The following is a 12717-nucleotide window of genomic DNA, read 5'->3' on the forward strand; positions in this document are numbered from 1 at the left end:
GAGCAGAAGGGCAAGGGGCAGCTTGTAGGAAGAAAATGAGGGCAAAGCAGCAGGGAGAAGCCAGACCTTGTAGGATCTTGCGGGTCATTTTAAGGATATATCTTCATCCTAAAGGCAATACATAACCATTAAAGAGTTTTAAAATTATAAGATCACTTTTGCAAAGGATCCGGCATAGTTTCAGATACACAGTAGTAGATGAGTAAATACTGATTCCCCCTCAAACACACTCTGCAAAAGTTAGTTTTTTATCTCAGTAGTGTATTTAATCAACAATCACAGTACCTTTATGAAATGAATTAGCATTATTTAATTTTAATCTAATGCCCATTTTCTCCTAAGTTAATACAATAAAGTAGAATTCAAAGCGCACTGGAAATTAGAAGTTGTTTATTGAATCATAATACGATCTTATATAGTGCTAAAAATGAAGTACGATGAAGCCAACCTCTATATATCTATACTTTGATTTTACTGGTTTTTAATACTAATATTTTGTAAAATATATTAATACTAAGATGAAACAAAAACAATTCAAACAATATAAAGTTGTAAATGACATAATTTAAGGGATCCAAAGCTCAATATTATTAATTTATTAAGCAAACTAAAATATGCCTTCAAGGAAGGCTGAGGAACTTTTCTAGAAACCACCTGTAGTCTTTAGCATATCAACTATCTAATCCACAATACAGTGTCTGTGCCTTATTTACAGAGATTTCTGGCTTTTCAAACTTCTCCTATTTTTTCAAATGTTTCTGCTGCAATCTGTTAAGACAGTTTGCAAACAATAAAATATTTTACCTAAAATATTTCAGCAATACATCTTAAAATTTATATTTGCATAGACAGAAAGAAGCTAATCTTATTGACTTAAAAAAATAGTTAAGAATCTTTGGTAGCCAATTACCAGAGAGGCATGACATCAGGAAACCACGTTCTTCCCAAGTATTTGGAGACTTCAGTGTGAACTTTATCTAGGCTATAATCATCATCTGGAATCAGAACTTCCTCCATCACAGAGAGCTGAGTTAGCTTTCTCCCACACAGTCTCACAAACTCAATGAACACACTGCAGCTAACTTCACATTCACTGAGGCCCAAGGCTGTTAAGTTTTTACAGTGTTCAGCAATACAAGTAAGTTCGTTATCAAGAGTCTGAAGACCATTAGCACATACCACTAACTCAATTAGTCGTGGGCAGTTAAGACCTACCCTTCCTAGAATTGCTTTGCTTACTGACTGACCAAAATAAAGGTGAGTAACAGGGGATTCTTCTTTGAAGAATGTCTCAAATTCCTCTTCATATAAAAAGAAGTACATAACAACATTAACTCCAGGGGAGTGTTTGATAAGTGCATCCCAACTTTGTTTTTTAATAGAATGAAATTTAATTTTTCCAGGATTTTCACTCACAACATCAATTCGAAGATGTTCAAGGTTAACATGAGTCTCACGTGAAAGGGCCAGGAGAAGTTCATCACTTAGAATGTAATAATTCAATGCCAGTTCTCTAAGGCCTTGACAATGATCAGCTACACAAAGGATTCCTGCGAGAAATGGGGAAAAATTCTTAAGAACAAAGAATCATACTGATACTAATATAACATTTTGTAAATTTAAATTTGATATTAGTTATTCATTATTTGCTAAAACAGCCATCTAACAATTTCTGAGGAAAGAGATGCCAAGATATATATAATTATATATACAATAAAAAATATATATATAACTAAAATACTCTTAGGAGAAGCAATTTAAACTATATCTACCTTGCAGATTAAGACATTTTTTGAAAAAAGATTAATGAATTATGTTTCATAAGCAGGTAGTTTTCAATAAAAAATTGCATTGTTACTATTACTACAATAAAAAACATCACATAAGCTTAAAACATATAACCTACCATCAGATGAGACATAAGGACAGCTACTCATTTTTAGGAGTCTTAGAGTATCACTATTATTGGCCACCAGAATCTTCAAAGAAGGATCATCCACCGGTGTGTCTTCAATTTTGATTGACGACAGTGATTTTGAGTTGACAAAAACAACTGTAAGTGCTGACACAAAATGAGACTTGCATGGCAATAAGAAAAAAATCATGAAAATATTATTTACAAACCTACAGCTTCAAATAACTCATTAAAACTATATCAACATAAGCTTACAACAACATAGTAAAAGTAGTCAACACATTACTGTTTTTCATAGTACCACTAGCCAGTAGAAGACATTTTTATAACAAAATATAGTTTCATACTTTTACAATTGATAAAAGGAATGGTGAGAAAGGAAAAAGTTTCAAAGATTTCATAAACGTCTTCTAATTATTTTCAATCTTAAGGATTTGGTTTTCAATATTAAAAGGATATAATTATATTTATTTCCTAGAATAGGGGTTGGCAAGTTATGGTCTGCCAGCCGAATCCAGTCCACACTCTGTTATTGTGTGGCTCATGACTTAAGAATGGTTTTTACATTTTTAAGTGGTTGAAAAAAATTTTTAAATAACAACATTTTGTGACACGTGAAAATTATATGCAACTCTTTCAGTGTCCATAATTAAAGTGTGACTGTAACACAGCCATGCCGCTCCATTTATGTATTGTCTATGTCTGCTTTCACACTGCAATGCTCGAGTTGAGTGGCACCGCAGCAACAGAATTGCGGCAGAACTGTATGACCCGCCAAGCCTAAAATATTTACCATCTGGACCTTTTCAACCTCTGCCCTAGAAGAAAAAGAATTTCTATCTGTTTTATTCACTCGTATAATCCAGCACCTACAATAGTATCTGGCACATAGTAAAAGGTCAATAAATATTTATTGATGAATAAATGATGTCATATACTTCAGTGATATGCTTTTTGCTAGCAAATTATCTAAACTAAGATATGTTTTGAAAACTTTCTATGTTTTGACGATTGACAGACTAACGTTCATTTTTAGTTTGACCTCAAAATGGGTGAAATTTCACAAGTTTTCAGATCCAGTGTTTTTTGACAAAGATAGAAAGCCTAGAAACCAATACCATGCATGATCATTTTTCCTTTTTCAAAATCATTTTGGATTCTACCAAAGGTTCTACTGTCCTTATTAGAATGACCAAATTGGTTATAAATCTTAATTCATTTATAAAAAACTTGTTGGTTTATACTAATTCTAAACTGATTTACACAAATTTTTAAATGGTGGATAGCTAGAACTCTTTACTAAATTTTATGGTGCCAAAAATTATTAGAGAAATATAAATACATCATTCTTTTTCCTTAAGAAATACAAGGTTTATTTTCCCTTTAATCAACTCTCAATGGACTCTTTTAGTCCTGAAGGACACATTTAAGCATTAGAGTACATATTTCATTATAGTAACAATATATTCGTTTAGCACTTTTCATGCCTAGCAAAATGCTGTACTTTTACCTTATTTTTTCTCAGTTTACAAATGAAAAAACTGAGGCTCAGAGAGATCCACGACTTTGCCAGAAGCTACAGAGCTCATTTTACTGGGGAGGCAGAGCTTGAAATGAAGGCAGCTAATCGCTAGAGCTACTCTGGTGACTGCATCGGCCAACCTAGAAGTTGGCCCTGGAAGCTGACGTGCAACATTAGAGATAACCTAGAATCTAAGAATTTCAGGCTCATCTGATTCCATAGTTCATAAACAAGGAAATAACTATTTAGAGGTAGTACTCTACCTCTGTTTTCATCTGATTACTTATATTACTCTAATCCCTAAATGACCCATTTTTTCAGCATATCTCTTAAAAAGATAAATAGGCTAGCAGAAATGCTTGATGAAAGAGAGCCATGACCCAGTTTATGAGAAAGAAGATGCTACTATTTTTCTATCCTCTTCTATAGGAAGATTTCCATTAGCCAATTTTACCGACAACCATAATTTAGTGCTTATTGCACATCAGCCACTATTCTAATTCTGGGTTTATAATGGTAAATAAACAAGGAGTTTACGATTTGGTCTGGGAAGAAGAGAGTAAGCATGTTAAATAAATAAGGTAATTTCAAGTACTGATGAATGATATAAAGAAAATAAAATACTGTAATATAGTAGAGAGGAACTGGAGGAGTGGGTGTGTTTTGGCAAAAGAGGTCAAGGAAGGCCTCTCTGAGGAGAGGGCATTCAAGTTGAAGCATGAATGAAGAGAAGACAGTTATTAGTTTCTGTGGCAGAGACTGCTGGTTGCTTCCTAACAACCATTCATCTTTTCTTCTTTGGTTATCTAGTCTCAATTTTTAGCTGGGCACATTGCCACCCAGCTAAAAGACTCTCCTAGCCTCTCAGAAATCTGGTGTGGCCACAGAGCTAAGTTTTGGCTAATGAGACATATGCAGAAGCATTATGTGGTACTTAGGGCTAGTCTCCTTGAAAAGGAAACAGCATGCCCCTCTTCCCCCATTTCTTCCATCCAGCTGTCTAGAACAAGGATGTGATAGCTGGAGCTCAGAAAGCCATCTTGGACAGTGAAAATGAAAAAAACACCTTGGAGAGAATGGAGTGGCTGGAGGAGTCGGGGTTCCTAATAACTTCATACCAGTTATAAACTGTCTCACCCACGGATTTCTTTAGTGTAAGAGAAATAACCTTTAGTTACATTTTTTAAGCCATTGTTATTTCGAAATTTCTATTATATGGACTCAAATATGACCGTAACTAATATAGTTCATTTAATTAAACATTACATTGTTCCATCTCCAATGGAGAGACTATAGAATTACAGGAAAGATATCCACTATTGGCCCTACACACTCTATATTCAAAGAAACTAAGTAAACTGGCATTTGAAAACTGTAAATATAACATTCAAATTTTATATTAATGACATCTACTGTGGAAACAATTAAAATTACAAAATATATCTAAAGAATGAAACCTTGCATTAGGTATTTTAGCAAAAGTAAGTGCTAGTCAACAGAAAACTGCTTTAAATAATTCTTTGAATTCAAGTAGGATATGGTCTGTTTTTGGGAAAAGACTCTTTTTTGCCTAGTTTCATAATACTTAAGAATTTTAGCATATCTTACAAGAAAGCCCAGCATCTTTACCTTTGACACATTCATAAAACTTGGGTTGGCCGTTGAAATCAAGCCCAAAGTCTGGATAGAACAATTTACCAGCTGAGAAAGTATATCACAGGCAGCTTCTGCTGATTCAGTACTGCTATCAACCTACAAAAACAATTTTAAATCTTAATTTCCTGAAGGTAACTTATCAGAAAGTTACTGGCAACATAATTATTTAATAGAATTCAGTTGCAAAATTGTATTTATCCCTTTAAGCTATAAAATAAATTAGTATTTTTTCTTTATACAAAATGTCTCAGATAAAAAGTGAGAAATAGAGATGATGACAAATTAACTTTCTAAGCACTTCATACTTTCAAATATTTTACAATTACCTGAATTTTAATAATAGATCCAGATGAAGGAAACTGAAGTTTAAGTTATTTAATTATAGCTCAAGTTCTACATCTTACTCCATGAAAATAACTACAGAAAAACAGGAAATAGTTTAGGATAAAAATTCTGCAAAATACATTGGCTGCTTCAATATAAGGATCTAGATATACAAAAATGCTAACAAAACGTAAATCACTGTTTCTATTTAATGCTTATCTTTCTTACCTTAAAGCTGACATACTGGAGATGGGCAGCATGCTTTTTAATGATCTGCTGAATGAGATCAGGATGAGTGGACTTAAAATATGAAGTAGCTGACTGGTTCAGTTCAAATTCAAGCTTTCTCCAAAGGTCAGGAATATGAAAAACTTCATTCCACCTCCTACATACAGAAGATGCCTGGGCCCGATCTATTAAAGGAAGATACTGAAAAATGCGTAATACTACATGGTGAGGCAAACTCCCCCAGTCTAGAAGAACAGTGTACATATGAGTTTGGTTGAGAGAGGAGTAGAACCCAAGTTTTGGCTGTTTCACTGCTGGTGACGATTGGACAATTTTATTCACAATAGATAAACTGTTCCTCTTCATTCTGTAAACATTAAAAAATGTTAAGTGATAATTTTTTTCCACATTTCCACCATGTATTTGTGCTCTAATTGCATAGAATGACAACATTAGAAAGTGAAAAACAGTTTAAGACAATTTTAATAGTAATCCTCCCCTTTCGTGCTACATGCACCTTCGTGATAGGTACTGCTATGTGCTGGGAATACAGAGATAATTAAGAGGAAACCTGTTCTCAAAGAGCTATAGTCAAATGGTGACGTACCATGAAAAATGCCATCACTGAAATTGGAACAAACTGCAACGGAAGCATAAGGCAATGGCATGTAATTGAGTATGTATGTGTGAGGGGGTGGTTGAGGAGGCTTCCAAGAGGAAACGTCCAAGGAAGCAGTGTATGTCCCAGGTTTACTCCTGGTTAATTATTGTATTCTTACTATCTCCTACAGAGAAGGAAGCATCATACTGCAATTGTGCTAAGAACTTCTGAGGAGTCTGGGAGATGGTAAAATATAATTAAAAGCACAGGTCTGGATAAGTCCCAGCTCTGCCATTTACTAACCATGTCTTGTCTGAGCAAATTAATTTAAGCCTCAGTTTCCTCATCTGAAAAGCAGGAAGAACAGCAGTACCTATCTCATGAGGTTGCTGTGAGGATTAAAGTGTCTTAAGTGCCAACACATAGTAAGTACTCAATGAATGTGGCAGCTGTTGTTGTTATATTAAATTGTCCAACACATTTTTCTGAACAAATTTCACTACTTAAGTCGAAGCACAATTCTAACAAAAAGTGAAATGATATGTGACAATTTTCAGATGACACCCAGGATACAGGAGCTGTAGAGAAATTGGATAAGGAGGGATGGAGTCTGTGTAGGCAGCACACTTTACCCTCACCAGCCAACACAAAACAGCAAAGGAATGAGCATTCTTCCCCAACAAAGGAAATGACGAATCTCCAGGTATTAGCCTGAGACACAACTAAGTTCCAACAAATTTCAGGTCCAGACAACCCAAGTATACAGGGTTATCTTATGTATTTTACATAAGAATCCAAAGTATACAATTGTCTGAGAGGCAAATTCATGGTAAGAGTAGTTTTGAACTTGATTTAACTTTGGTTGACTATTTAACCCTCTGTTCACCCTTGAATGTTGGGAATGTATATATGGAAGATTCAGTTACATAACTGAAAGATACCTACAAATCTAATAAAATATTTATTTAATATGAAAATATCTTTGTCTTGTGAGTCACTCTGTCTGATGTGAAACATTTCTTAACCGCAGCATAGAGTGGATCCCAGAACCAGGACTGACATAAAATCACTGAACAAAATGAAAGGTCACCTTTGGGCTTGGAAACTGAAATGGAAAGCAAAAAAGTTGCAAAGCATCAGGGAAAAGAACTACCACACACATTTTAATCTGACTAAACCAGTTACATGCATAACTGAGAACTGGTCCAGCAATACAATGTCGAATATACGAAACTGCTGAAATGAGTAATTCAAGGCATACGCTATTTTGAAAGAGCTCATCTACTCTTGAATCCCAATGATGGCCCAGGGAAGGCAAAGGAATGGACATCGGCTTCTAAACTCTGATGTGGAGCACACTTATTGGCATTTCGCTTAGTTATTGTTTTATTTGATAGCCTATAGAATGTATAGTTAAAATTTCACTAAGGTATTACAAAAAAAGTTATCCCTAGTATAATCCCTCCCTAGAAAAGTAGTGAAGCCAAAAATAAAAAAAAGACTTCATCCAAATGCCAGGTTAGAAAACTGCCTTGCAGTTCTAAACAAAGGGATTGTGCTATATTAAATCTGACTGTGTGTAACATGGGTTGATTGTTAAAATTGTTTATTTAGTAAAATAATTAAATTGCCAACTCACTGGGAGAATAACCATAAATAACTAAAGGATATTAGGTACCATTAATTCTATTAACATTTTAATTTTCTTTTCCTTGTGTGCATTAATTTTCAGAGAATAAAACTCATCCACAAATCATAAATTTTATATAATTTTATAGCAATGAACATCAGTAAAATATATTTTAAAATGCAAGACAAATTGATCTTTATTAGCTTGAGAACCTTAACATAAAATTTCAGCCTAAACATATATGATCATTTTAAAAAATTGATCATTTCTTTTTCAAACTACCAACTTCCTTACCTAAAGAAAGCTTCCAAGTTCTAGTTCACTCTGAACCACCAAAATGAAGTAACTGCTACCATGGGGGACTCACCAACATCCACGTGATTTCACTTCCTAGCTAGGCAAAATACCACAAAAACACCACATTCATCAGAATGTATACGTAAAAATCCAATAATTTTTATGCTTAGGATATTTATATATTATTGTATATGTTGAAAGTTTTTGCTGGGAAATTATTGATTCCCAAACTATGTTTTTCTACTCAGAAGGAATCCTGTCTATAAAAAAAAACTAGCCTGGTTAGTGGAAATATTGCAACACTTGCCAGGAATTACACTTGAAGCTCTACTAAAATAGAGGGCTTTGTATCAATTAGTCAAAGGGCTCTGAAAATTCTCACTTTAATGAACCCATATGGAGAGACATTACAAAAAATTTAAGGTAGTCCATGATTACATTTATGTGTTTACAGGCTGTGTAAATCTTTCAGTTCCAGTTTTTAGCAGCATATAATGCCACTACAGTTATAATAATTAAATAAGCAGACATACAACTCTTATTGTTTATCGTTTCCATATGAATATAGTTTGTTTGACTAGTCTGCTGTTAACAGAACATATGCTTCTGTGGTTTCTAACTTTTTCACTTATGTTGATAGATATAATTGATTCACTCATAGTTTCTGTGAGGTTTGACCAATTTTAGCACAGCTACTTGTCAGAGTTAGTAGCAGTCTGTGGACATGAAAGGCAATAAGAACAGATCCACATGAGGATAATGTTCACTGCTCTGGCATCATGAATGAATGTCATAAAGTAAAAATAAATAAATAAATTTATTCTACTACTTTTGCAAGCCAAACTCAACTACATAGAGGAAGTGTAAGAGGCAACCTATTAATCCACTAAAAACTTCTCTTACATCTCTAGTGCCTACCACCTGCCAGCTCTCAACTTCTCTCTGAATCCTACTCCTAAAACAGAGCTTTGGAGGACAGACAAGGAGACTGTATTAGAGCAAAATATCTGTAATTTGATTTCCCCACTGCCATCTGTTGTTCTACTATTATTCAAACCACCTTTTCCAGAGAGTGGCAAGGTTAGCTCTCTCTCCTTTACATTTCACTCCAGAAATAGGCAGAAAAGAGCTATCAGGAGCACTTTTGGAGGAACACAACAAATAAGAGAAAGATAAGTCAAATGACTACTGTATTCCCCTAATCAGATGACGCACCACTTTTTACTGCAGAAACTTTTCCACTCAGTTATCAATATGGCTAATTCTGTGTTTGCAGGCCACTCTTGATGCTAATGAATACTGAAGTAATCTGGTAAGGGTATATAAACAGGGAATCACTACCTAAGACCCATAAAAGATGGTGGGCAAGTACCTATTGCAGATAAGTTCATAGGAGTCTTCAGGATCAGATGAATTACTTCCCTCGTTGCTGAAGGAACTTGACTGCTGTTTCAGAGTCACCTTCTGGAATTGTGAGGGCTGGTAGAAGACAAAACCAGAATACAGGGCTCCATCAAGTGATAAGCCACACTTTCATAAAGGGAGAATTAAGCAAGATTGACACTGATCTTTAACACAATTCTAGAGTACAAAACAGGTTTACTAGCATTTAGGAAAGAATGTAATGATGACTCCAAGTCCACTTAACGGCTTCACCAACCACCCTAACCCAATTTCCCTTTTTGATATGTTTACTAATTTATCAGGTGAATCAGGCGACCACGTGATTCGGATCCTCTAAAAGTATTCCAAGAAATCTCCCACAGTATTCTTGAGGGAAAGACAATCAAAGACAGATTAGACGAAAGACTGAACATCCCAAGACAACCTGGTGGCAGCAGTGGAAGCAACTATCTCCTGCACCATCACCAGCTTCTTTCAGACTGGTTAAAGGAAACAGCAAGTATTTTTAAAAGTTTCAACTTTTCAATTGTCACAACACTAGAAATATTGTGTAAACACTACAGATAACAGAATAAAGATTCAAAACCATCTAAAAGGCTAGACAAATTTGCTGGAAGCAGCGAGATGAAAATGAACAGAAATAATTAGTAAACGTCCTTTATTTAAGCTACTTTCTAAAGTGGCACACTGGGAAATCAGATTGCTGCCACCACAGGCAGATGGCCTCTGTTAAGGGGTCTGAAATCCCAGTCATTGGTGAAATGACCAGGGAGCTGTGGCCTGGGCAGGAGAGCTGAAGATTTGTTCCAAAATACAGCTTTAAAACACATAACTTTCTAATAAAAGTGAATTGTGCTAAGCGGCAATACCTCCTCCACTAAATATAACCCAAGCAGAGGACAAAACATAATTTTTTAGACATGTTGTCAAAAATATTTGGTTTTTTGTAGCCCACATAACCTCTAAATTCCCTTCTAAATCTAAAATCTATAATTTTTGAGAAATATGAAAGTCAAATTACAGCATCATCAAGGTTTCAACAAGACAGAAGACAAAAAGTATTTATGTCAAACAAATCCTTCCTAAAGCAGTGATTGCCAACTTCTCGGTATTCTCACATTTTATCATTGCTTTAGCAATTTTCTACACTCTCTCAAAAGTCTCTCTGTGGTATTAAGATATATTTATTTTAAAAAAACACTTAATTTTAGAATAGGTATGTTTGCTTTTAAATGACTCATGAAAACTGAAGTTTTCGAAATATTTGTGGATTCAAAACACCTTCTGAGATACAAGGAGAGGGTGACATAGAACTTGAATTGGGCATTAAAATCCCTGAACGGGGGCGCAGTTCAGACAGCTGTTTTCCTCTCCTTGGCCTCCTCACCTCTCCTCCCTGACTCTGGAAGAGAAAAGTCAGCCCTCCACAGGGCAGCCTTCCGAAAAGGGAAAGAGTCCCGTCTTTGTGTTAGGTACACTAAGAGATCTATCGATTAACACAAAGGATTCATTTTCTACAAAGAAAGCACTTTGCAACATTTTTCGGAGAGAAAATAATCATAAATTTATTCAACTTCATATTTCGGGAGAAGTTCTGGGCGCACGTGCCAAAGACAAAACCAGTACACCCTAAAGAGTCCAGACGCTTCCAACCCACAGGAGAGGTGCGAGTCCACCTTCTCTCGGACATTTCCTTTGGCCAGTCTACGCTCTCTTACACTATCCTCCCGTCAACGGAGACCCTTCAAGCAGTCGTGCAGAGCCACTGCACCGTCTCAGCAACTCCACGGTTGCAAAACGTCCCCGAATGGCCGGTGGAGAGAGGGGTTAAGATGAGTGCGATCCTGTCAAAGCTTACCCTCCAAGACGAAGAAAATGACCGAATTCAGGGAGCCTGCGTCCCGCGCTGGGCCCTGCGGAAAAGCCAACAGGGCAAGACACGAACGACGCGAGGCTGTGACACCAGACAGGCGGCCCGACCTGGGGCAAATCCAAGGCGAGGGTGGGCGCGCTCCTCACGGGTCCCCCACTCCGCCTCGGGCTGCCGGCTGAGGATGCCAGGTCACGCCTCCTCGTTTCCGGAGAGAGCGCCTTGACCGCGGGCGCCTCCCCGCCCCCAAGTCACCACCCGCCGGAGGCAGGACGGGCTCCGGCCCGCCGCTCCCTGGAAGCTAGCTGAGGCGCGCTCCGCGAAGACCACCGCGACCCCCAGAAGGCACTGCTACCTTTAAACATACACCCGCGTTGTTTCTGCGCGTGCCCCGGCGTTCGCACGCCGGGCTGCGACAGCGGGACCTGCGCTCTGGCGCCGGTCCTACAGGAGGCTGCACTCGGCCGGGGGCGAAGACCCCTTATCCCGTGGGCGTCCCTCAGGCCCGCCCCGGCCGGCCCCGCCCCGGCCCCAAGCCGCCACACATGCGCACAGCTCCACCGCGCGCGGCAGGCCTGAGCGCACCGGCTCACGTCCGCTCCGGGGTCCTGTGGCGCCCCGCTGGGTGCTGAGTGAGAGGTGTTGGTCTTCAAGTAAATCACTGTGACCACCTGCTCCTTCAAACAGACGGCTAACCTCACCAAATGGCAGTGAGTTAACTCAACAGTTGCAGTTGCTAGAACTTTAACCTCCCAGAAAGTACACCCCTTTATTAATATACAAATACTTAAAAGGAAACTTTTGAAATATCAAAAGTGATAACAGCTCACTGTTAAATATGTACATATCACCTCCCTGTCTTGTGCCACATCTCATTCCCTGGGATAACCACTGCAGTAGTTCGTCGTGTAAAGTACCAGAACTTCAGTACATACGCAAAAAAGTATACGGTGAAAGAGAGGATTTTTATTACTTTTTCATATTTGTTAGTTTTTTAAAATCTGAGATAAAACTATATCTAATGTTCTAGAACTTCCTCTTTTGCTTACTACATCATGGACGTAGTTCCATATGGACACACACGGATTCCCCTCGTGTATGTTTGTCTTTACAAAGAGCTTTATTGAGGTATAAGTGACAAAATAAAAATAAACTGCACATAAAGTGTACAATTGGATAAGTTTTGACACACTTGAAACCATCACTGCAATCAAGGTAATGAACATATGCATATCTCCCAAAAGTTTCCTTATGCCCGTCTGTAATCCCT

At 37.2% G+C, this 12717-nt stretch overlaps 1 protein-coding gene across 4 annotated transcripts; it reads right to left on the reverse strand.

The window, feature by feature from the left end:
* Positions 1-373: 373 nt before the first annotated feature.
* LOC101390619 (Putative F-box/LRR-repeat protein 21) lies at positions 374-11905 on the reverse strand. Of its 4 annotated transcripts, XM_087429768.1 has the most exons (8): positions 11803-11905; positions 11436-11490; positions 9546-9652; positions 8171-8266; positions 5646-6012; positions 5067-5189; positions 1907-2078; positions 374-1550 (listed from the first exon to the last, which is right to left on the reverse strand). In XM_087429768.1, exons 5-8 carry the CDS (start codon positions 6009-6011, stop codon positions 907-909), a joined length of 1305 nt encoding a protein of 434 aa, XP_087285894.1. In that variant the 5' UTR covers position 6012; positions 8171-8266; positions 9546-9652; positions 11436-11490; positions 11803-11905; the 3' UTR covers positions 374-906. The 4 variants fall into 4 exon arrangements, with proteins under 4 accessions (XP_087285894.1, XP_087285890.1, XP_087285891.1 ...); XM_087429764.1 differs by having other exon boundaries at positions 11436-11890; XM_087429765.1 differs by having other exon boundaries at positions 8171-8270; positions 11436-11890.
* Between the last annotated feature and the right edge of the window lie 812 nt (positions 11906-12717).

The sequence above is a fragment of the Ceratotherium simum genome, chromosome 4 (genome assembly GCF_057802395.1).
Source record: "Ceratotherium simum simum isolate JZ-2026a chromosome 4, ASM5780239v1, whole genome shotgun sequence".
In the NCBI taxonomy this organism is placed as follows: domain Eukaryota; kingdom Metazoa; phylum Chordata; class Mammalia; order Perissodactyla; family Rhinocerotidae; genus Ceratotherium; species Ceratotherium simum.

What these genes read in the sequence shown, in the direction of transcription:
- LOC101390619 (XM_087429768.1), bottom strand. Translation starts at nt 6,011, where the DNA reads ATGAAGAGGAACAGTTTATCTATTGTGAATAAAATTGTCCAATCGTCA. An exon ending in TCCAGTATGTCAGCTTTAAG is followed by an intron (nt 5,190 to 5,645) that starts GTAAGAAAGATA and finishes TTGTTTTTGTAG; the next exon opens with GTTGATAGCAGTACTGAATC. An exon ending in GTTTTATGAATGTGTCAAAG is followed by an intron (nt 2,079 to 5,066) that starts GTAAAGATGCTG and finishes TTGCCATGCAAG; the next exon opens with TCTCATTTTGTGTCAGCACT.